Source organism: Rhinoderma darwinii, chromosome 4 (genome assembly GCF_050947455.1).
Source record: "Rhinoderma darwinii isolate aRhiDar2 chromosome 4, aRhiDar2.hap1, whole genome shotgun sequence".
NCBI lineage: Eukaryota > Metazoa > Chordata > Amphibia > Anura > Rhinodermatidae > Rhinoderma > Rhinoderma darwinii.
This window is the reverse complement of record NC_134690.1, coordinates 233,647,250-233,672,319: the sequence shown is the minus strand read 5'-3', so window position 1 is coordinate 233,672,319 and position 25,070 is coordinate 233,647,250. Positions and strand designations below refer to the sequence as shown.

General features: G+C 42.2%; 1 protein-coding gene across 3 annotated transcripts in view; it reads left to right on the top strand.

Moving 5' to 3' along the window:
* The first annotated feature begins 15,480 nt into the window (after nt 1–15,480).
* Nucleotides 15,481–25,070, top strand: part of TUBE1 (tubulin epsilon 1) — a 28,200-nt gene continuing 18,610 nt past the window's right edge. The window contains exons 1-5 of one of the 3 annotated variants that reach the window (XM_075862288.1): nt 15,481–15,588; nt 16,015–16,088; nt 19,034–19,086; nt 21,549–21,606; nt 22,678–22,793. In XM_075862288.1, the coding sequence (XP_075718403.1) occupies nt 15,564–15,588; nt 16,015–16,088; nt 19,034–19,086; nt 21,549–21,606; nt 22,678–22,793 (326 nt within the window). In that variant the 5' untranslated portion in view covers nt 15,481–15,563. Of the gene's footprint in view, nt 15,589–16,014; nt 16,089–19,033; nt 19,087–21,548; nt 21,607–22,351; nt 22,425–22,677; nt 22,794–25,070 lie in introns of those variants that run through there. The other 2 variants (XM_075862290.1, XM_075862289.1) reach the window with 2 other exon arrangements.

Sequence of the window (25,070 nt, the reverse complement as noted above, 5' to 3'; positions counted from 1 at the left end):
TATAAGTCCAAAAGAGGGGGAGGGGTAGGAATACCATAGGTGGAACAGAGAGAGTCTGGGGCCGCCAGATCTCAATAGTTGGACATTGTCTGTAGTCTTGCATAATGTCACTGTATAAAAGAAACAGTATATATATAGTTTTTAAAATACAAAAATAAGATTAGGTTATGAACATATATCACTGAAGTAGTGGTATTGAACTAAATGTATTAATATGTCAGTCTCAAAGAAAAGCCGTAAATGTAAATCCCTCATTAAGACCCGAAGGGTTGAGAGAGTGCAATCGATGAATCCATCGAGCTTCCTCCTGCAGTAGCATACGATCTAAATTACCAGCCCTTGGTCCCAATTTTACCTGGGTGACACCCCAGAACTGGAGTAACCTAGTGTCACCACCGTGTAGCTGGTGCATATGTCTGGATAACGTAGTATCCTCTTTATGATTAATCGTACTCAAGTGCTTTGAGATTCTCCTTCTTAGTTCCTGTATGGTCTTACCCACGTATAGTTTGGGGCAAGGGCATTTCGCTATGTATATCACCCCACTACTATGGCAGTTGATAAACTGCTTAATCATATAGATTTTACCGTCAAATGGATTCGTAAACGTTTTTGTCGTGGGCATAAAGGGACAGAAGGAGCAGCGACCACATGGGTGGGAGCCCTTGACTGGAGATTTTAACCAAGTCTGTTGAGAACTGCTTTTAGTGGTATAGTGACTATGTACCAAAAGTTCTCGTAGGTTCTTCCCTCTACGGTAAGTGATACTCGGAACTGCAGAGATGACTTGTTTGAGGTCTGGGTCAGTGGTAAGTATTGACCAATGTTTTTTAAGAATATCCATAACTTCAAAAGAACAGACGTCATAAGTGCCAATGCATCGGATGGCACTGGATGACTCATTCTTGACAAGGTTTGTACCTTTGTCCTGAATCAAGCCCTGTCTATCAGTTGCCCTAGCCCTCGCATAGGCCCTATGTAACCACTTTTTCGGATAGCCACGTGCCACGAATTTATTATATAATTCATCGCATTCGATCTGAAAGGATTGTTCATCAGAACAGTTTCTTTTGGCTCGAAGGTATTGCCCTATCGGTATGCCCCTTTTCAGGGACGATGGGTGATGACTTTGCCAGTGTAAAAGACTATTCGTGGCCGTGGCTTTCCGAAATATATCGGTATGGACACTACCGCCAGGGTCCAGGGAGATCTTAAGATCAAGAAAACTGATCTCGCTCTTATGTGTTTCATGGGTAAATCTCATGCCAATATCATTGTTGTTAAGTGTCAGAACGAAATCATTGAATAAATCAGTGTCACCATCCCAAAAAATGAGAATGTCGTCAATAAATCTCCCCCAAAACAAAATGTGTGATGTAAAGGAAAGTAAATTATCTGTGAAAACAATAGTGTCTTCCCACCACCCCAAAAATAAATTTGCATAGGTAGGTGCGCATACAGTGCCCATGGCTGTGCCTTTTACTTGTTTATAGTACTTTCTATCAAAGGTGAAATAATTATGTGTGAGTAGAAATTGTAACAGTGATAAAACAAAATCATTATGTAACTGAAATTGAATACTTTTGGTGCTTAAAAAGTGTTTGACTGCAACTAAACCTAATTGGTGCTGAATATTGGTATATAACGATTCAACATCAATAGTGGCAAGTATGGTGGTTGAAGTGACATGGATCTCCTGGATCCTGGCGACAGTGTCCTTAGTGTCCCTCAAAAAGGAGGGTAGGGAGGAGACGAACGGTGAAAGGATTTCGTCCACATAAAGGCTGATCCCCTGTGTGAGATTATCATTTCCTGATACGATTGGCCTACCAGGGGGAGGACGTGCAGCTTTATGGATTTTTGGCAGGGCATAAAACGTTGCTAAAGTCGGGCTAGGGTTATATAGTCGTTTGAATTCGTCTGTAGTTAGTAGATTATTAGTTTTTGCCTCAGAAAGGAGGACATGCAGTTCGGCCAGGAATCGGTCTGTAGGGTTACCTGTCAATATGACATAGGTGGTGGTGTCATCTAGTAATTTGTGGACCATTTGCGTGTAGTCCAATCGGTTCATCACAACTACATTTCCTCCTTTGTCGGAGGGTTTTAAAACGATCTCATCATTATTACATAAGTCATCCAGTGCCAATTTCTCGCTAGTGCTGAGGTTCCCAAAAACCCTGGATTTATTATTTTTTAATTTACATAAATCAGTACATACCATCTTAACGAAGATATCGATATGACTATATTGGGAAAATGGCGGAGTGAGTTTAGATTTTGGTCGTAAAGTTGAAAAAGGGCCAGTAGCGGTAACAGCTCCAAATTCATTTTCCTCAAGTAAAGTTTCAAGGTCTCTTAGGGTTTTAAGTTCCTCATGGCTATAGGACGTGCCGTCTCGGGTAATATTTTTAAAGTGTTTATGTAATGCTAGTTTCCTGGCAAAAAGATTAATATCCTTTGACCAAACAAAATCATCAAAGGCAGGTGCAGGTGTATATGACAATCCCTTACATAATAAAGTTTTTTGATGGGGATTTAAATGTAAAGAGGATAAATTAAAGATCTGCATGTTATCATCCCTCTGATTGTGTGAACCCAATGGTGTTATCATTTCGGACCCCAACGTGGGTTTGGTGGTCCTAAAAAAGGAAACGCAGCAATGGGGGTCATGGGTATAGTGACACTGCTCGATGACCTGGGGTTGCCATTGTCTGCTTGTTCCACACCTGGAGTATGAGGTATCTGAGATGTATTTGAAAAGCCCAATAAACGTGAGGCAACAGAGGTAGAGGACGTAGTTTTGAAGCTGGTAGGTAAACATACTCCGTTTTGGTTGGAATGATCTCCTGCAGGGGATCTGGATATAGAGGGGGTTCTCTTCGATAAATTATATTTATTATTTTTATTAGACTTGATTTTACGTTTGGTGCCTAGTCTCAGATTTTCACTGGGCAGTCTGGAATCATCAGTGCCCGATGTATCAGATTCTGAGAAGTCTGTATAAACAGCAGTCTGTTTGAATATGGGCTGTGAACGAGTTCTATAGGTGTATGCTTGTCCTGTATCAAAGTCCCTGCAGTCACGGATGTATTTACGATGCTTACGTTCTTTTATTTCTCCTTGCAATTTCTCAATGTTTTTTTGTAACTTTATTTCAGATACATTAAATTCTGGGGAGGATTTAAATGTCTGTATATCCTCGATTTCTTTTTCAAGTTGAGCGGAGGTTATATTAAAGTCACGTTTCTCAAACTCCAAGAGATAATTCAACATACGAAGAGAGCTATCCGTCAATAGCTCCTCCCAACCTTTAATAAATGTAATGTCATTACGATATAAGTTTGGTATAATATTAATACGTAATCCTCTATATACTATTTTCTGCTGTATATAGGTTTCAAGACTTGCTATCTCCCAGCTTGATCGGATAAATTTTTGATACGTTTTTTGTAAGTCTTTGAACGCTGTGTTCATATCAAATTGGTGTAAAGGAATCTTTTCTTTAGTAAAGACAAATGCAGCTTCAGCAGTGAAGCTGTCTTGATTAGGCTTTTTTGATAAAAAGCCAGCCATAACCTGAAGTATGTCAATAGGTGATTAAATGTCCAACAGTGTGAACAGGGTCCAGAAGAAAATGGGTGATTAACCCTATAAATGCAACACAGAAAAGGTTTGGACCCTTGGTAGTTGGCAGGCCTAATACAGCAATTGAAAAACGAATGCCAGAGGCAAGGAAGCCTTATTTCCCAACTACCAATAGAACAGTTAAATTTTCAAATTTTGAATAATAATCTTTATTATGCTATTCCAGCAAGTAAACAGACAGACAAAACCAACATAAATAGTTAAAATTTTCTATGCATGGATGGGGTCAGTAGCCGTTGTGGCTATAGCAATATATATGTTTTCCTGCCGTCTGTGACTGCAGACAAGCAGATTCAGGAAGTCACCGATATCGACGGAGACCTCCTAAGTAGTTAAATTGTTAAATTGTAAAGTAAAGATGCCCACATTCCAGCATGCGTTAAAATTAGGAAGAGAGCCCCCCCGACATGTTTCGCTACTTATGTAGCGTCCTCAGGGGTTCATGGGGCTACTGGCGGCGCGCCGAGAAACTCACGCTGTTATGGGAATCCTCTGTGACGTATCAGAGGGTGTGTACATGGATTGGACCAATGACAGTGAGGGTGGGCGGAAACTACAAAACCCCCATTTGAGTGGCAGGTAAAGCTGCCAATCGAAAAGTAGATAGCCCGAGCATTCACTAGAAGTGACCCCGCATGCGCACAGGGGCTTATTCGGTACTTTATTTAGTGGACCACTCGTAAGGATCACCAGATGTATAATAAATGCTTCTATTCCGGAGCACTGGGTTAGAAAAGGTAGCCGTTGTTGTAATGGTTACACGGTCTATACCAGTAGGTGATGTGTAAGCCGTATGGTATACCGGCTATTGAATTAGAAAAAATATATAATACGAGGGCAGATACTCCTGCCGATGGATAACAACAGGGTGCTGGGACACACACGGTCACTCAATAGAGTGCATGCATGTGTCCCCGCAAAATAATAATATAGGTTTTTTAGCCAGAACCACAGATAGATTAGTGATAACGGTTTAAAAAAGGAGGTATTAAAGGTGTAGATATAACACCAGTGGGTAGGCTAGTTCTAACCAGGTACATGCAATATAGTTCTCAGAGTAGGTAGGGGAGATCTATGTGGAACTAATCAAATGTTTACTAAGGCATAGGTCGATGCCCCAACCACTGCCAGCGGTCCGTATATAAGTCCAAAAGAGGGGGAGGGGTAGGAATACCATAGGTGGAACAGAGAGAGTCTGGGGCCGCCAGATCTCAATAGTTGGACATTGTCTGTAGTCTTGCATAATGTCACTGTATAAAAGAAACAGTATATATATAGTTTTTAAAATACAAAAATAAGATTAGGTTATGAACATATATCACTGAAGTAGTGGTATTGAACTAAATGTATTAATATGTCAGTCTCAAAGAAAAGCCGTAAATGTAAATCCCTCATTAAGACCCGAAGGGTTGAGAGAGTGCAATCGATGAATCCATCGAGCTTCCTCCTGCAGTAGCATACGATCTAAATTACCAGCCCTTGGTCCCAATTTTACCTGGGTGACACCCCAGAACTGGAGTAACCTAGTGTCACCACCGTGTAGCTGGTGCATATGTCTGGATAACGTAGTATCCTCTTTATGATTAATCGTACTCAAGTGCTTTGAGATTCTCCTTCTTAGTTCCTGTATGGTCTTACCCACGTATAGTTTGGGGCAAGGGCATTTCGCTATGTATATCACCCCACTACTATGGCAGTTGATAAACTGCTTAATCATATAGATTTTACCGTCAAATGGATTCGTAAACGTTTTTGTCGTGGGCATAAAGGGACAGAAGGAGCAGCGACCACATGGGTGGGAGCCCTTGACTGGAGATTTTAACCAAGTCTGTTGAGAACTGCTTTTAGTGGTATAGTGACTATGTACCAAAAGTTCTCGTAGGTTCTTCCCTCTACGGTAAGTGATACTCGGAACTGCAGAGATGACTTGTTTGAGGTCTGGGTCAGTGGTAAGTATTGACCAATGTTTTTTAAGAATATCCATAACTTCAAAAGAACAGACGTCATAAGTGCCAATGCATCGGATGGCACTGGATGACTCATTCTTGACAAGGTTTGTACCTTTGTCCTGAATCAAGCCCTGTCTATCAGTTGCCCTAGCCCTCGCATAGGCCCTATGTAACCACTTTTTCGGATAGCCACGTGCCACGAATTTATTATATAATTCATCGCATTCGATCTGAAAGGATTGTTCATCAGAACAGTTTCTTTTGGCTCGAAGGTATTGCCCTATCGGTATGCCCCTTTTCAGGGACGATGGGTGATGACTTTGCCAGTGTAAAAGACTATTCGTGGCCGTGGCTTTCCGAAATATATCGGTATGGACACTACCGCCAGGGTCCAGGGAGATCTTAAGATCAAGAAAACTGATCTCGCTCTTATGTGTTTCATGGGTAAATCTCATGCCAATATCATTGTTGTTAAGTGTCAGAACGAAATCATTGAATAAATCAGTGTCACCATCCCAAAAAATGAGAATGTCGTCAATAAATCTCCCCCAAAACAAAATGTGTGATGTAAAGGAAAGTAAATTATCTGTGAAAACAATAGTGTCTTCCCACCACCCCAAAAATAAATTTGCATAGGTAGGTGCGCATACAGTGCCCATGGCTGTGCCTTTTACTTGTTTATAGTACTTTCTATCAAAGGTGAAATAATTATGTGTGAGTAGAAATTGTAACAGTGATAAAACAAAATCATTATGTAACTGAAATTGAATACTTTTGGTGCTTAAAAAGTGTTTGACTGCAACTAAACCTAATTGGTGCTGAATATTGGTATATAACGATTCAACATCAATAGTGGCAAGTATGGTGGTTGAAGTGACATGGATCTCCTGGATCCTGGCGACAGTGTCCTTAGTGTCCCTCAAAAAGGAGGGTAGGGAGGAGACGAACGGTGAAAGGATTTCGTCCACATAAAGGCTGATCCCCTGTGTGAGATTATCATTTCCTGATACGATTGGCCTACCAGGGGGAGGACGTGCAGCTTTATGGATTTTTGGCAGGGCATAAAACGTTGCTAAAGTCGGGCTAGGGTTATATAGTCGTTTGAATTCGTCTGTAGTTAGTAGATTATTAGTTTTTGCCTCAGAAAGGAGGACATGCAGTTCGGCCAGGAATCGGTCTGTAGGGTTACCTGTCAATATGACATAGGTGGTGGTGTCATCTAGTAATTTGTGGACCATTTGCGTGTAGTCCAATCGGTTCATCACAACTACATTTCCTCCTTTGTCGGAGGGTTTTAAAACGATCTCATCATTATTACATAAGTCATCCAGTGCCAATTTCTCGCTAGTGCTGAGGTTCCCAAAAACCCTGGATTTATTATTTTTTAATTTACATAAATCAGTACATACCATCTTAACGAAGATATCGATATGACTATATTGGGAAAATGGCGGAGTGAGTTTAGATTTTGGTCGTAAAGTTGAAAAAGGGCCAGTAGCGGTAACAGCTCCAAATTCATTTTCCTCAAGTAAAGTTTCAAGGTCTCTTAGGGTTTTAAGTTCCTCATGGCTATAGGACGTGCCGTCTCGGGTAATATTTTTAAAGTGTTTATGTAATGCTAGTTTCCTGGCAAAAAGATTAATATCCTTTGACCAAACAAAATCATCAAAGGCAGGTGCAGGTGTATATGACAATCCCTTACATAATAAAGTTTTTTGATGGGGATTTAAATGTAAAGAGGATAAATTAAAGATCTGCATGTTATCATCCCTCTGATTGTGTGAACCCAATGGTGTTATCATTTCGGACCCCAACGTGGGTTTGGTGGTCCTAAAAAAGGAAACGCAGCAATGGGGGTCATGGGTATAGTGACACTGCTCGATGACCTGGGGTTGCCATTGTCTGCTTGTTCCACACCTGGAGTATGAGGTATCTGAGATGTATTTGAAAAGCCCAATAAACGTGAGGCAACAGAGGTAGAGGACGTAGTTTTGAAGCTGGTAGGTAAACATACTCCGTTTTGGTTGGAATGATCTCCTGCAGGGGATCTGGATATAGAGGGGGTTCTCTTCGATAAATTATATTTATTATTTTTATTAGACTTGATTTTACGTTTGGTGCCTAGTCTCAGATTTTCACTGGGCAGTCTGGAATCATCAGTGCCCGATGTATCAGATTCTGAGAAGTCTGTATAAACAGCAGTCTGTTTGAATATGGGCTGTGAACGAGTTCTATAGGTGTATGCTTGTCCTGTATCAAAGTCCCTGCAGTCACGGATGTATTTACGATGCTTACGTTCTTTTATTTCTCCTTGCAATTTCTCAATGTTTTTTTGTAACTTTATTTCAGATACATTAAATTCTGGGGAGGATTTAAATGTCTGTATATCCTCGATTTCTTTTTCAAGTTGAGCGGAGGTTATATTAAAGTCACGTTTCTCAAACTCCAAGAGATAATTCAACATACGAAGAGAGCTATCCGTCAATAAGTGGTTACATAGGGCCTATGCGAGGGCTAGGGCAACTGATAGACAGGGCTTGATTCAGGACAAAGGTACAAACCTTGTCAAGAATGAGTCATCCAGTGCCATCCGATGCATTGGCACTTATGACGTCTGTTCTTTTGAAGTTATGGATATTCTTAAAAAACATTGGTCAATACTTACCACTGACCCAGACCTCAAACAAGTCATCTCTGCAGTTCCGAGTATCACTTACCGTAGAGGGAAGAACCTACGAGAACTTTTGGTACATAGTCACTATACCACTAAAAGCAGTTCTCAACAGACTTGGTTAAAATCTCCAGTCAAGGGCTCCCACCCATGTGGTCGCTGCTCCTTCTGTCCCTTTATGCCCACGACAAAAACGTTTACGAATCCATTTGACGGTAAAATCTATATGATTAAGCAGTTTATCAACTGCCATAGTAGTGGGGTGATATACATAGCGAAATGCCCTTGCCCCAAACTATACGTGGGTAAGACCATACAGGAACTAAGAAGGAGAATCTCAAAGCACTTGAGTACGATTAATCATAAAGAGGATACTACGTTATCCAGACATATGCACCAGCTACACGGTGGTGACACTAGGTTACTCCAGTTCTGGGGTGTCACCCAGGTAAAATTGGGACCAAGGGCTGGTAATTTAGATCGTATGCTACTGCAGGAGGAAGCTCGATGGATTCATCGATTGCACTCTCTCAACCCTTCGGGTCTTAATGAGGGATTTACATTTACGGCTTTTCTTTGAGACTGACATATTAATACATTTAGTTCAATACCACTACTTCAGTGATATATGTTCATAACCTAATCTTATTTTTGTATTTTAAAAACTATATATATACTGTTTCTTTTATACAGTGACATTATGCAAGACTACAGACAATGTCCAACTATTGAGATCTGGCGGCCCCAGACTCTCTCTGTTCCACCTATGGTATTCCTACCCCTCCCCCTCTTTTGGACTTATATACGGACCGCTGGCAGTGGTTGGGGCATCGACCTATGCCTTAGTAAACATTTGATTAGTTCCACATAGATCTCCCCTACCTACTCTGAGAACTATATTGCATGTACCTGGTTAGAACTAGCCTACCCACTGGTGTTATATCTACACCTTTAATACCTCCTTTTTTAAACCGTTATCACTAATCTATCTGTGGTTCTGGCTAAAAAACCTATATTATTATTTTGCGGGGACACATGCATGCACTCTATTGAGTGACCGTGTGTGTCCCAGCACCCTGTTGTTATCCATCGGCAGGAGTATCTGCCCTCGTATTATATATTTTTTCTAATTCAATAGCCGGTATACCATACGGCTTACACATCACCTACTGGTATAGACCGTGTAACCATTACAACAACGGCTACCTTTTCTAACCCAGTGCTCCGGAATAGAAGCATTTATTATACATCTGGTGATCCTTACGAGTGGTCCACTAAATAAAGTACCGAATAAGCCCCTGTGCGCATGCGGGGTCACTTCTAGTGAATGCTCGGGCTATCTACTTTTCGATTGGCAGCTTTACCTGCCACTCAAATGGGGGTTTTGTAGTTTCCGCCCACCCTCACTGTCATTGGTCCAATCCATGTACACACCCTCTGATACGTCACAGAGGATTCCCATAACAGCGTGAGTTTCTCGGCGCGCCGCCAGTAGCCCCATGAACCCCTGAGGACGCTACATAAGTAGCGAAACATGTCGGGGGGGCTCTCTTCCTAATTTTAACGCATGCTGGAATGTGGGCATCTTTACTTTACAATTTAACAATTTAACTACTTAGGAGGTCTCCGTCGATATCGGTGACTTCCTGAATCTGCTTGTCTGCAGTCACAGACGGCAGGAAAACATATATATTGCTATAGCCACAACGGCTACTGACCCCATCCATGCATAGAAAATTTTAACTATTTATGTTGGTTTTGTCTGTCTGTTTACTTGCTGGAATAGCATAATAAAGATTATTATTCAAAATTTGAAAATTTAACTGTTCTATTGGTAGTTGGGAAATAAGGCTTCCTTGCCTCTGGCATTCGTTTTTCAATTGCTGTATTAGGCCTGCCAACTACCAAGGGTCCAAACCTTTTCTGTGATACAATTACAGCGACACCAAATTTATATAGTTTTTTTGCGTTTCACTACGTTCCCACAATAAAAATACTCTTTTCTAAAATAAAACATGTTTTAGTTCTGACAGCCATAACTTTTTTATGTTTTTGTTGATATCGCTGCGGGAGGGCTTGTTTTATGCGTGACGAACTGTAGTTTCTATTGGTACTATTTTGCGTTACTTGCACTTTTTGATCACTTTTTATTACATTTTTTTTTTGAGGCAAGATGACCAAAAAATAAAAGACTGTCATTGTTTCTTTATTAAACATTTTTTACGGTGTTTTCATTTTTTTTCTAATAATAAAGGAGTTGATCAGGGACATAGGGCGATTGTTGTTTTTATTAGTTAAAACTTTTATTTATTTATTTTTCTTTACTTTTTTTTTTTTAACTGATCTGGGGACTTGAACATCTGGTCTTCTGATCCCCAGTACAGTACACTGCACTACTTATCTAGTGCAGTGTATTGTAACTGTCATTCATTATCTGACAGTTAGCCTATTACGTTATGCCTCGGGCAGGACCTAATAGGCTTCCGTACCTGAGCAACCAGGAAGCCTAGCAACGGCTTCCTGGGTGCCATAGCAACCATCGCCACCCACGATCCATCGCGAAGGGTACAGAGGGAGCTCCCTCCCTCTGTCAACCACTTCAATGCGGCAGACGTCGACAGGCGCATTGAAGGAGTTAAATGGCTGCGATCGGCGGTAACTGCCATCGCAGCGGGATGTCAGCTGTGTATGACAGCTAACAGCCACTGAAGATAAAGCGCGCACAGCTCCTGTGCACGCTTTATCTACAGGGCGTGACTTTATGCCCTACTGCAGAACGCACATTGAATTTGGACTTACAGTCACGCCCAAAAGCGGGAAGGGGTTAATACCGAAGGTATTTTAAACCTTAATGACAGAGCAATTTTTTTAGGTTTTTCCATCGTCGCATTCAAAGATCTATAACTTTTTTTTTTCCGTCGACATAGCTGTATAAGGACTTTTTTTTTGCGGGACAAGTTGTATTTTATAATAGCACCATTTTGGGATACAAATGATTTATTAACTTATAAATATGAGTACCTTTTTACTTTTTTTCATAATAAAGTATTTAAATTTTTATTTTACTTTTCTGGCATGGCCTAACAGGCAATCACTAAAGGCAGACCTGGGGGCCTTTGTTAGGCCCCCAGGCTGCCATAGATACCATCGGCACCCTGCGATGCACGCGGGACGCCAATGGGGTGAGAGAGGGAGCTCCCTCCCTCTAAATTGACTCAGATGCAGCGCTCGCTGTTGAGCGCCGCATCTAAGGGGTTAAATATAAGAGACCACTGCTAGTGGTCTCCGATCGTTGCCCTGAAACCCGAGGCTGTTAGCAACAGCCCGGGCTTCAGCAGCACCCCGCACGAGTGGGAAAAGTTCTTCTGAAGGGCCGATGTGAAAAGGTGGCGCTTCAGAAGAACTACCCCAAACGGCCGACGTAAAAACACTATACGTCGGTCGTTAAGGGGTTAATATGAGAAAAAGGGTGGTTTGTGATGGATGGTCCATTTGTTTATATTCTCTGTATTAAAGGGGAGGTGTCACGAAAAAATTTATTTTTATATGTTATTGCTTTTATTATGTCATTAAAATACATTTTATTTATTTGTGTTTTTGTGTTGTACTTTTTTCTTTCTTTTACTTCTCTATGGGGGCTGCCATTTTTTTTTCATCTCTGTATGTGTTGATTAACGACACATACAGAGATGGAATACGGCACATACAACTCCATAGAGAATGCGAACGGGAGCTGCCGTGTGTGTGGGAACGGCGCATGCGCCGCTCCCACACAGTCCAAAAGGAAGGTCTTCGGCAGAGCGACATCCGGCGCCATTTTCATGTCGACCGGAAGCCATGGCCGGACAGTAAGGTGACTACTTCCGGTCGCGGCTTCCGTCCATATGTTCAGAAGCAAGGACAGGGAGCGGAGGGAGAGGCGAGTGCGGCTGGACAGCAGCGGCGGCAGGAGCAGGTAAGTTATGTTTGTGTATGTTCGTGTTATACTGTGATTACCACTGTATCTAATCCTCCTACACTGCGCATTCGCTCAAAAAATGGCGGCACACAGTGTAGGAGGTTTGAACATTCAACCCCCTCCTTTCTCCTGGCAATAGCCATTGATAAAGGAGGGGGGATTGTTTGAGCACACTAGAGCGAGTGTGTCTTCTCCAATTTTGCAGCATAAAGCAATGAGGTTGCTTTACCACATGCCAATGCTGCAATTTTGGGAATTGCTCCCTCTAGTGGCCAGCACATGGAAATGTTATCAATTAGAATCTAATTTATAATATTTCCTGACTTGTGAAAAAATTAAGAAAATTAGAACAATGTGTAATCATTTATATACTAACTGTTTAACTAAAAAAAAAAAGAAAATTTCTAGCGACACATTCCCTTTAAATTAGATTATGAATTATCAAGCAGGATGCCGGATTATGCAGAGATGTAATTTCTATTCCACCTGCAATGACCCCCTCCCCTATTTTCAGCTCTGTGTTTTTTATGTGGCCTGCAGTCTGTCTGAACGCCCAGACATGAAGTTATCACATTCCTTATTATTTGTTTCTATCCTAATGTGAATATAACACTCCCACTTTTTCCATTTAGAGGCCAAATAGAACAGGTGCAAGTCTGATGTAAGCATCTAATGAAATTATAATATTACATTTGAAATGTATTGTATGTCTGTGATTGGCTCACTATGACATTCTCATTGTATGCTATTGTCTGAATCAGTTATTGTCATATTGCCTCTGATTGGTTAACCTCAAACCTACAGCCCTTTTGAATGATATTATTGTAATTGTTTTTGGCGAAAAATCTCGGAGGAGTATTTTTGAGCATTCAAGCAATGTCTGTGTCTCTTACTTCTCTCCGATATATCGATATAATCTATGATCTGGATAAATTTCCGGAGTGAGGGTCTGGTAGAACACTCATCTAAAATTTCAGTCTAATATATTTCTGAGCCATGACTTCGACAGGATGTTATATGTAACTTTGTAAATACTTTTTACTAAAAATTATTTTTACTTTTTGAGATACAGCTGCTTTGTATTCTGTATACAGAACAGCTTTATCGTTTGCTATTCACTGAACCTGTCAGTCCCACGGACCTGGCGGGTTTAGTGTCGGAGGGTCCTAGATCCACCTGTAATCTATCACATCTAAGTTCATAAGTTAGGCCTTATTCACACGAGCGTGTGCGTATCGCGTGCGCAAAAAAAGCAGCATTTTGCACGCGTTGCACTTCCGTGTGTCATCAGTGTTGGCTGCGTGATTTTCACGCATATGCCATGCTTATGACACGCAGTTTTGACGTTTAGAAAAAGAAATGAAGGCAGTGCTTTTATTTTTTCCTTCATTTCTTTATCTACTGTTGCGCGAATCACGTGCGACACACGGAAGTGCTTCCGTGCGCGATTATCACGCACCCATTGACTTCAATGGGTGCGTGATGCGCGAAAAATGGCCAAGTATAGGACATGTCGTGAGTTTTAGGGTATGTTCACACGGCTTATTTAGGGACGTAATTCGGGCGTTTTACTAGTGGAATTATGCCCGAAAATCCGGCTTGAAAGCGTTGACAAACATCTGTCCATTGAAAGCAATGGGTTTCTGGGTAGGCATGTTTTTTTTCTGAGTTGTGCTTTTGCGGCAGAATCGTTGCGATTCCGCCGCAATAAACGCAACAACTGCTATTTGTTGCGGAATTTACCTCCACATTGAATTCAATGGGGAAAACCCACAACAAATAAGCAGCGTTTACGCAACTACAATTGACACGCTGCGGAATAAAACTCCGCACCGCAGGTCCATTTCTGAGCGGTTCCTCACTATTTCCGCAGCGTGTCGATGAGATTTGCTCTCTCATATCCACTTTGCTGCTACTGAATTATGCTGCGGATTTTCCAAAACATATTGTGTTGTGCGAAATCCACTGTATTCACGCAACGTGTGAACTGACTCTAAAAACCACCATCCCCCACCGCTCCCTGGAAAAATTTTCTTGCATGAAACTGGTGGACTATACATATATGGCTCCGGTCTACGCCGTCCTGTGCTATATACACACTTTGCAAACACACAGCTCTGAGGGCACATTACACTACCAACCTTGCTGCATGCACATTACAAACATACTTCTATATACACATTACACACACAGCTCTGCTGCATGCGTCTTTTCACACATACACCCTGCTCTTTAGTATAGAGAGCACACACATAAGGGTATGTTCACACGGCCTATTTACGGACGTAAATCGGGCGTTTTTGCCCCGAATTACGCCCGAAAATAGCGCCTCAATAGCGCTGACAAACATCTGCCCATTGAAAGCAATGGGCAGACGTTTGTCTGTTCACACGAGGCGTATATTTACGCGCCGCTGTCAAATAACGGCGCGTAAATAGACGCCCGCGTCAAAGAAGTGACCTGTCACTTCTTTGGCCGTAATTAGAGCCGTTATTCATTGACTCCAATGAATAGCAGCGCTAATTACGTCCGTAATTGACGCGGCGTTCAAGCGCTTGCACATGCCGGTACGGCTGAAATTACGGGGATGTTTTCAGGCTGAAACATCCCCGTAATTTCAGCCGTTACGGACCCCCGCCGTGTGAACATACCCTAAGGGTATGTGCACACACACTAATTACGTCCGTAATTGACGGACGTATTTCGGCCGCAAGTCCCGGACCGAACACAGTGCAGGGAGCCGGGCTCCTAGCATCATACTTATGTACGATGCTAGGAGTCCCTGCCTCGCTGCAGGACAACTGTCCCATACTGAAAACATGATTACAGTACGGGACAGTTGTCCTGCAGCGAGGCAGAGACTCCTAGTATCGTACATAAGTATGATGCTAGGAGCCCGACTCCCTGCACTGTGTTCCGTCCGGGACTTGCGGCCGAAATACGTCCGTCAATTACGGACGTAATTAGTGTGTGTGAACATACCCTTATATACACCGAGCTCTTTCATATACGCAGTACACACACCGCTTTGCTGCCTGCCCATTTCACAAGGAGCTCACATGCTACCGTGCAATCTCCAGACCAACAAAGCATCTTCCGTAATAAAATGGTGGCAGTTCACACAGCTCTGCTACATGCATTAACGCTCCCGCACACACAGTAAACGAACAGCGCTCTTCCTCCGGATCATTTTCTGCGCAAATCACAGAATTAAACGGCCCACAGCCTGACTCCGCCCATTCACGGGACTGGTCACATGGTGGTGACATCACGTAAGGTCCTTTAGCTCAGCCGGATCCAGCATCTAGTGGCTAGTAACGGTCGTTGTCACGGAAACAGCATGACCCAGGCTATAGTGGTGCAAGGTGAGTCCCGAGCCATACATTGTTAAACACCTTATTTCCATACCGTAAAGGACCTCGCTGAGCCCACTGACTATTTCTGTCGGAATGGACATATTAGGGCACGTAATAATTTGATATTATGGGTGAAAAAATATAAATGTTTTTCACAATCTTTTTACAACATTTATTTACCCCGTACACTGGTCAGTTTATTCTGCAGATTGTTGTTTTTTTTGGCACTTATCAAGTTAGAAAACGTAGAAATCTCTTTGCACGACTCTGAAGCCTCATCCACTTTTTCCCTATATAAAAAGTGGCACAGGGACTCCATAAGATCGGCTGACATTGAGACTTTTCTGGTTGGATGATTCATGAATTAAAGCCTGTCAGTTGTAAGATTATCAGATGATTACTGCTATTTTACTGTGGTTATTATCATGTTTCTAGTCGGACAGTGTGGAAATCAGATCGGCTGCCGGTTCTGGGACCTTGCATTGAGGGAGCATGCAGCTGTCAACAAGGTAAAAAAAAGTGATCGGTATAATACATGATTTCTAACTTCCTTATAGTGTACCTAAGGCGGGATTCACACGACCGGGTCGTTCCCGAGCCCGAGTGTCGGCCGGTAAAATCGCCCATTTTGCCCGGCCGGTTTGCATTAAGTTTTGCATCCGTGCCGGGCCGGACAGTGACATCAGCGGCAACTCCTGAAGGGGAATCCCCATGTGTTCGGGGATTCCGCTTCAGGAGTTTCCCCTGATGTCACTGCCCAGATATGGACAGAGACATCAAGCGCTCTGTCCAGGAGCGGAATCCCCGAAAACACGGGGATTCCGCTCCTTCAAGGAGCTAAAGTGCGGCTAGCACATAGCAGAGCGGGGAGATACCTCCCTGCTCTGCTATAGTGGCGTCGCTGCAGTAGTAGCAGCAGCAGCAGCTGCTAGCGGCGCCATCGAAGGTGTCGCCGGGCCAGGGCGCTTTTCAAGCAGGGGAAGGGAGCCAGCGCAGCGCTCCCTTCCACCTGCTGTACACCCCGGCCCTGCAACACAGTGTACAGCGATGCCATTCGTCAGAATGGCATCAACTCCTCCTCCTCACATGCACTCTGCGGTGTGAGGAGGAGGAGATAGAGCGCAAGCGCCGGAAAACCCGGCCATCACTCGGGACACATCCCGGTGATGGCCGTGTATTACCCGGCCCCATAGACTTCTATGGGAGCCGGGCGGCCGAGTACCCGGGCGAAGATAGAGCATGTCCTATTTTTTGACGGCCGGTTTTCCTGGCCGTCAAAAAATCGGTCGTGTGAATAGCCCCATTAGGGGTCTATTATTCCTAATGCAGCCGGGTGCCGGCCGATTTATGAACGGCCGGCACCCGGCCCGGGAAACCCTGCCGTGTGAATGAGGCCTAACCTTTCAGGGGACTTTTCAGAATAAGCGGTCATATGTGTGTACATGAGGAATAACCCTATTTCTAGCCATTATATGACTTCTGCATTATTTAGCAGTTTTCCCCTCTGCAGGCTCTCTCTCTAAGGTCGGATTCACACGAGCGTGTGCGTATTGCGCGCGCAAAAAACGCAGCGTTTTGCGCGCGCAAAAGGTACTTAACAGCTCCGTGTGTCAGGCCCGTATGATGCGCGGCTGCGTGATTTTCGCGCAGCCGCCATCATTATGACACTCCGTTTGGATGTTTGTAAACAGAAAAGCACGTGGTGCTTTTCTGTTTTTATTCATAGTTTGACAGCTGTTGCGCGAATCACGCACGTCACATGGAAGTGATTCCGTGTGGTGCGTGTGATTTTCACGCACCCATTGACTTCAATGGGTGCGTGATGCGCGAAATACGCCCAAAGAATGGACATGTCGTGACTTTTGCGCTGCGGACTCACGCTACGTAAAAATCACGCAACTGTCTGCACGGCCCTATAGACTAATATAGGTCCGTGCGACTGAATAAGCCCTAATTCTCAATTTTCCCTGATCTAGTGGGTGGAGCCTAGCAGCTATCATGTCTACTACACACAACACATAGAGAAGAGTAGGATTCCGCTTTCTATCTATCACATATATAGAAACCGCAGCATCATGGAGGAGATTCTACAGCAGTAATGAGCAGTGTAGCTGAGAATCCAGCACTGGGGTGAAATAGTAACACTTACCAGAAGCTTCAGCATGTCTGTCTAGGTCTTTCTCATCCTGCTCCCCCTCCCCTATCTTTTTACTTTTGTAGGGCAGTGTGTCTGTTTCTTTTTCTCCCTGCCTCTTCTCCAAAGAATCGTATGGGCAGCGTGTCTGTGTTTTTCTCTCCTCCTGCTCCCACCTTTCCATGGACTTTTATAGGTAGCATATCTTTGTATTTCTCTACCTGCTCCCCTCCCCCTCCATAGATTTCTATAGGTAGCCTATTTGTGTCTCTCTTTCTGCTCCCCCTCTCCTCTATAGACTTGTATATACAATATGTCTCCCTGCTCCCTCCACCTGCTTTCACCTCACCATAGACTTGTGTGGGCAGGAAGTAAAGAGATACACCCCCAGCTTCTGCAGCCCGTCTGTAGCTGGGAACAGACTTTGCTTGACAACAGGGGGTGGACGGCAGATTACCGGAAGGGAGACACCTAGTGGCAGTAACTTCACACAGAATTTGCATGGATAAAACAACTAAATATTAACAGTAAGTAAATTACAAAGCTGTTTTATGTCAGGTATACTATTCCATCAGCATAAATTGTTTGAGAAATTAGGCGCCGTGCACACTAACGTGTTTTTGCGGCAGCAATTCACCCCGCAAACCTACGGGTGAATTGCGGTCCCATTCATTTCTATGGGCCCATAGGACATGTCTTATTACGGCTGTGTTTTGCGGTCCAGGCTCATAGAAAGGAATTCAGACGGCCATGTGCATGGCCCGCGATTTGCGGGCGGCCCGCTGGGGGCACTCCACGGCCGTCCGAGCCGAAAATCACGGCCGTGCACACCACTACGGTTGTGTGCATGAGGTCTTAGTATCCGTTAAACGTCTAATATCTGTAATGTTGAGGAAACCGGTGGTGTTATTTATAATGATCTTGGGATGTTGTCTCTAAACGTATGCCAAAAGCACACGTACAAAATGTACACTTTTGTTAACCTAGCTGTAATGGAAAGAATATATTTTCAGATGTTTTTGGTAACAAGGCATTGCTCAATTTAAGAAAAACTAATTTTCATATTCCTGATCAGGATCAGGGATTTCCGAGTAAGAAGAGGGAAGTCCCCGTTCAGGATTCTCATCTCTTGGCTTATCTCCTGCGGGAACACCGGATCCAGCATGTTGAAACTCAACATGCCCGACTGTTCTTTTCTTTTATTTACATATAATATATATATATATATATCTATATATATATATATATATTAGAAAAATGTGTGTTTCATGTCAACATATGTTTATATATGTATAAATTACTTGAATTTTCTTCTTCCAGAAAGGGATATATGATGAAGCACTGTGCAGCTTTTTTAGAAATATAGATACAAGGTATGTTTCAAAGACCGAACTTTACATTAAAAGATTGTATGACACTAATGACAATATTACAACATTAAAATGAAAGCCTTAAAGAGAACCTTTCACCTGCCCTTACATGTGCAGCTTCACAAACACTGTCTTCCTCCGTTATTTACATATCGGTGACGTTATATTTGGCGCCCGATATGTAAATAAGCCCCTGAACTGTCAATGGGGCGTTTCTATCTAACTAAATGGCAAGGGTGTGTGATCTCTTCTCTCTGAAACAGTCCAATCAGCTACGGACAGTTTCAGGGTGGCTTGCGCTGTGTTCTCGCGGGAGGGAACACCGCGCAAGCTGCCCTGACACTGTCCATAGCTGATTGGACTGTTTCAGAGTGAAGAAATCACACACCCTTGCCATTTAGTTAGATAGGAACGCCCCATTGACAGTTCAGGGGGTTATTTACATATCGGGCGCCAAATATAACGTCACCGATATGTAAATAACGGAGGAAGATAGAAAAATAATTTCAAGTGAGACAGTGTTTGTGAAGCCCTGCCTATTACATGCTGCTCTCACATGTATGGGCAGGTGAAAGGTTCTCTTTAATCAGGACCTGTCACTTGCCCAAAAAACTGCAGCAGACATCTCTGCTAGATTGCTGACACCTCACATATTCTGACCCTTTTAAATTTTTCCTTCCAGCCCTCACTGTTCTTGAGATATCGGTGCCGTTAGTTTTGGCACCTGATAGGCAAATAGGTCCATTGACTGTCAGGTGGACGGCATGGGGAAGTGAATCTTGCCGCTCTGACAATATCCAGTCAGAGCTGACCTCTTCAGAGCTGCTCTTTGACTGGATGGCGTCAGAGCGGCATGGTTCACTTGTGAGTGGTTTTAACCGCCCACTTGATGGTAAAATACCTAATTTGCATATCAGGTGCCAAGAGTAACAGCACTGATACCTCCGGATCGGTGGGAGCTAGAAAAAAAAACTGCCAGAATCTGTGAGGTGCTGGAAATATAACAGATGTCAGCTGCTGCTTTTTGGTCAGGTGACCGGTCCCATTTAATATGAGGGGGGAGGGGTTCACACACCAAGAAGTCTCTACAATGACATTCATCAAAAATGGAGAAGGGTCTCTCAGAAGGTGAAACATTACCAAATTGTGGTGACAAAGCAATCTAAATAAAAGAAGAAATAGATTTGCATAATGCCTTGAAAGATCAGGCACACATGCAAATACATATACAGACAGACTATTTTTAAGGACCGCATGTATGCTGACAGCAATGTAGGCTTTGGATGACCAGTGATAAAGTGCCCCAATAGACAGTGCCCGTATGTGTCATCTGGTATTGTCACATGATCTCTGCAGTCGTTCAATGACCACCTTAATGGGTGGATGAGACGGATATGTCATAAATATGTGATAAGTGCAGGTCAGATCACGAGAATAATGTTTTTGGTTTGAGCTCTTCAGCTTTTACCGTACGCAGTGCCACATTCGCCTTGCTGAGCTGCGATACAAGCTGCAGCACATTGACAAAGGTTGTTCTTTATCTGGTAAAAGTGGGGAGTCTTCTACCAATCACATTTGGGTGGCATATCTTAGCAATATGCCATCATTCATTATTCGTACAGAAACCCTGCAATAAATATTTAATTTGGCAGCTTCGTCTGCGTACTGACACCTGACTGACTTATCATGTGATCTGACATTCAGCTCTGCTCTCAGCAACAGGGCGTTGCTTACATGTGGGCAGTCAATTGGTGCCCAATCTGTGTGTTTTTAGTAGGCATATTACTATCAGGTTGCGAGTAGAAACACTGCTGACTGGAGTAAGGGGGCACGGCCAAAATATGGTGACAGATATATAGTGATATTAAAATAAAATTCTGTTTCCCCTTATAGTGGTTATCTAATATAATAATATATTGCCCAACTATAGGAAACGCCTTTAACCCCTTCAGGACACAGCCTGTTTTGGACTTGTGGACACAGATGATTTTTTCAAATCTGACATGTGTCACTTTATGTGGTAATAACTCCGGAACGCTTTAACCTATCCAAGCGATTCTGAGACTGTTTTCTCGTGACATGTTGTACTTTGTTAGTGAAAAAATGTGGTCGATAAATTCAATATTTATTTGTGAAGAACTTCAATAGGCTTTGAGGGCCTTATATATTAGAAAGTCGCCATAAACCATTTTGGAAACTGCACCCCTCAAAGTATTCAAAACCGCATTCGGGAAGTAAGCTCCCGTGATGACGTATAGTTACTGATTCGTGCGGGTAGGGGTTAATGTAGTGCACACTTTTAATGTACTGTAAATTTCAAGTTGTTTTGTTCACATCCTTGCCATGTACGTAACGTGAAGCCATAAGTGGTTTATTGCGGTAACGGCAGTCACGGTTAATAGACATGAGAGATATTATACATGGAGAAGCATTTTGTAAGTTTAAATGCTGCTTTTGTCTTTCAGAGCGGACGCTGGTGGAGCAGATGTTCCGAGGGGAAAGATTTGCTCGCTTAAAGCACGTGTAAGACAAATGATGCTGATTTATATCTTGTAGCGTTATTCCTAGAAGTATTTTACACATACATATAATATGACCACTTTATAGCTATTTAAACACCAAGCACTATTGGATATTACAAAAATGACGGCTTTTTCTCTTATAAGCCATCATACAATTTCAAGTAAGGCTGTGTTCACATTTGCGTCGCAGCTTCCATCACAAACTTCGTCAGATTTGACGGGAGGAATAGCACTATATGCAGCTCGTTGAAAAGACAGATACCGCGTTTAACAGACGGGACAGCGGTAGGGAGATCCCGTGGATATGTCTAAGATGGAAATAACCCTTTAAGAGGACATATTACAAAATTCTTTTTTTTTTCCAAATCCCTGATGAATCTTCATCCCGCCTGCTACAAGGAGAAGGATATCTGCAGGGAGTTCAGATTCCCAGTGATTACCTGAGGAATCGATCAGCAACCTTCGACAGATGTTTTCTACAACCTGTAGACTAGTAAAGCAATCGGGGAACCTGCAAGGCATGTGAATTCTGTGTTCACATAGCTTGTCTGCTGTAGATGTGAATTGGCTAATATGATTTTATTAGGGAATTGCTACTAACACAATTTCCTAATATTATCTTCTCTAAAATCTCTCTTAAAGCCGGAGGTGCACTTTAAAGTATAATATTAAACACATGGGGTCTAGTGCATCTTCTAGTGCCCATAATATTTCAGTCCATGTCTCTTTATATATTTTTTTACTAGTATTCTGTGCCGGGGTATCCTATCGTGAAAATCCGTAAAATCACCTGAAAAGCCTCGGTGTGTACGTGAGCGGGTTGGTACATTGATTCTGACACTATACTTCTTGAAAATAATTGCCCTAAGCTGAATACCAGTATACTATATATCTAGCAAAACTGACTTTAAAAATGAATACAATTTGCATTGAATTGTACCAGTAACTACAGGTCACAAATATGTCATCCTCAAACACCTGCCTCATGCTGCTTATCATATATATGAATAGTGATATTTTATAATTTGTGTCTGTACATAAAATGCAAAACTACTGTGCTTTTTTTTCTCAGGCTGTTTTAATAGATATGGAAGAAGGTGTGGTTAATGAAATATTACAGGGACCTCTTCGAGACTTGTTTGACAGCACGCAGTTCATTACCGATGTATCGGGATCAGGAAATAATTGGTATTTTTTTTGTATTAAGTTATGTTTTATTGGCTGTTTAGATAAAAGGGTTAAGTTAGAATTCTGCTGCACTTCTGTTACCAGAGAGCAGTGCATTGTGGGAGCTCAGATGACCGTTACATAATTAGATCTCTGGTGTTAGATCACATGTCAGGAATCTGTCTTGACCAAACCAGCAGATTATTGATGAAGGCAGCTATGTACACTGTTCAGACATACCTCTAAAACGACTTACCGGTGAAATAAATAACCTATATTATCTCATTACGATGTCACCTGTCAAGGGGTGGGATATGTTGGGCAGCAGGGGAACAGTCAGTTCTTAAAGTTGATGTGTTGGAAAAATGGGTAAGCATAAGAGCCTGAGTGACGTTGACAAGGTTCAAATTGTGGTGGCAAGATGACTGGTCAGAGCATCTGCAAGTCTGAACTATTCTAAAATAATCCTATTTTAACCCGCAGTGTGAACGACATAAATAAAATAAAAAAATTACCCGGCAGAATTGCTGTTTTTTGGTCATCTTAGCTCTCCAAAAAATGAAATGAATAGTGATGAAAAAAAACGTATGTATCCAACATTGGTACCAAAAATACTACAACTCGCCCCGCAAAAAAACAAGCCCTCACAACGTTCCATTGGTGGAAAAATAAAGTTATGGCTCTTAGAATATGGTGACACACAACATTTTTCTTTTTTTAACAAATAGGTTTTTCTTGTAAAACTAGTACATCATAAAAAAATATATATAAATTTGGTATCGCTGTAATCCTATTGACTCGCAGAATAAAGTTAACCCGTTAGTGACCGGCCCATCGTGTTTCTACGTCGGTCACTAACGGGCCTTATTCCGATGCCATAGACTTTTTACGTCGCGGCATCGGAATAAGTTTACAGAGCAGGGAACTGTCAGATCTCCCTGCTCTCAGCTGCTAGAGGCAGCTGAGGGCTGGGAGCGTCCCTGCTCTGCCGTGTGAGATCGATATTAGTATCGATCTCACACGTTTAACCCCTCAGATGCGGTGCTCAATAGCGAGCACCGCATCTGAGTGGTTTTGGAGAGAGGGAGGGAGCTCCCTCTCTCCCCCACCGACACCCGGCGATACGATCGCCGAGTGTCTGTGTCTCTAATGGCAGCCGGGGTTCTAATAAAGGCCCCCAGGCTGCCTGGAGTGAATGCCTGCTAGATCATGCCGCAGGCATGACCTAGCAGATGCCTGTCCGTGTTAAACGGACAGGCAGTAATACACTGCAATACAAAAGTATTGCAGTGTATTATAAATGCGATCGCACAATCACATATTATAGTCCCCTAATGGGACTAGTAAAAAAGTGAAAAAAAAGTTTAATAAAGTTAATTTTAAAAAAAATGTGAAAAAAAATGAAAAACCCAGCTTTTCCCCTTACAAAATGCTTTACTATTAAAAAAACAAAATAAAGTTAAAAAGTTACACATATTTGGTATCGCCGCGTCCGTAACGACCCGAACTATAAATCTATTACATTATTTAACCCGCACGGTGAACGCCGTAAAAAAAATAATAAAAAACTATGGAAAAATTGCTGTTTTCTGTGAATACTGACTTTAAAAAAATGTAATAAAAAGTGATCAAAAAGTCGCATCTACTCCAAAATGGTACCAATAAAAACTACAAGTCGTCCCGCAAAAAAAAAGCCCTCATATGACCGCATCGGCGAAAAAATAAAAACGTTACGGCTCTTCAAATATGGAGACACAAAAACAAATAATTTTGAAAAAAAAGCGTTTTTACTGTGTAAAAGTAGTAAAACATACAAAAACTATCCAAATTTGGTATCGTTGCAATCGTAACAACCCGCTGAATAAAGTTATTGTGTTATTTATACCACACTGTAAACGGCGTAGATTTAGGACGCAAAAAAGAGTGGCAAAATTTCTGATTTTTTTCTATTCCCCCCCCAAAAAAAAGTTAATAAAAGTTAATCAATAAATAATATGTACCTAAAAATGGTGCTATTAAAAAGTGCAACTTGTCCCGCAAAAAACAAGATCTTATACAGCTATGTCGACGCAAAAATAAGAAGGTTATAGCTATTGGAATGCGACGATTGAAAAACGTAAAAAATAGCTTGGTCATTAAGGTCCAAAATAGGCCGGTCATTAAGGGGTTAACATGTCGTTAAAAACGAATGGCGAAGTAACTGTTTTTTTCCAATTCCACCATACAAATATTTGTTTTCATTTTCCCAGTACATTATATGGTACATTAAATGGTGCCAATAAAAAACTGACTCGTCCC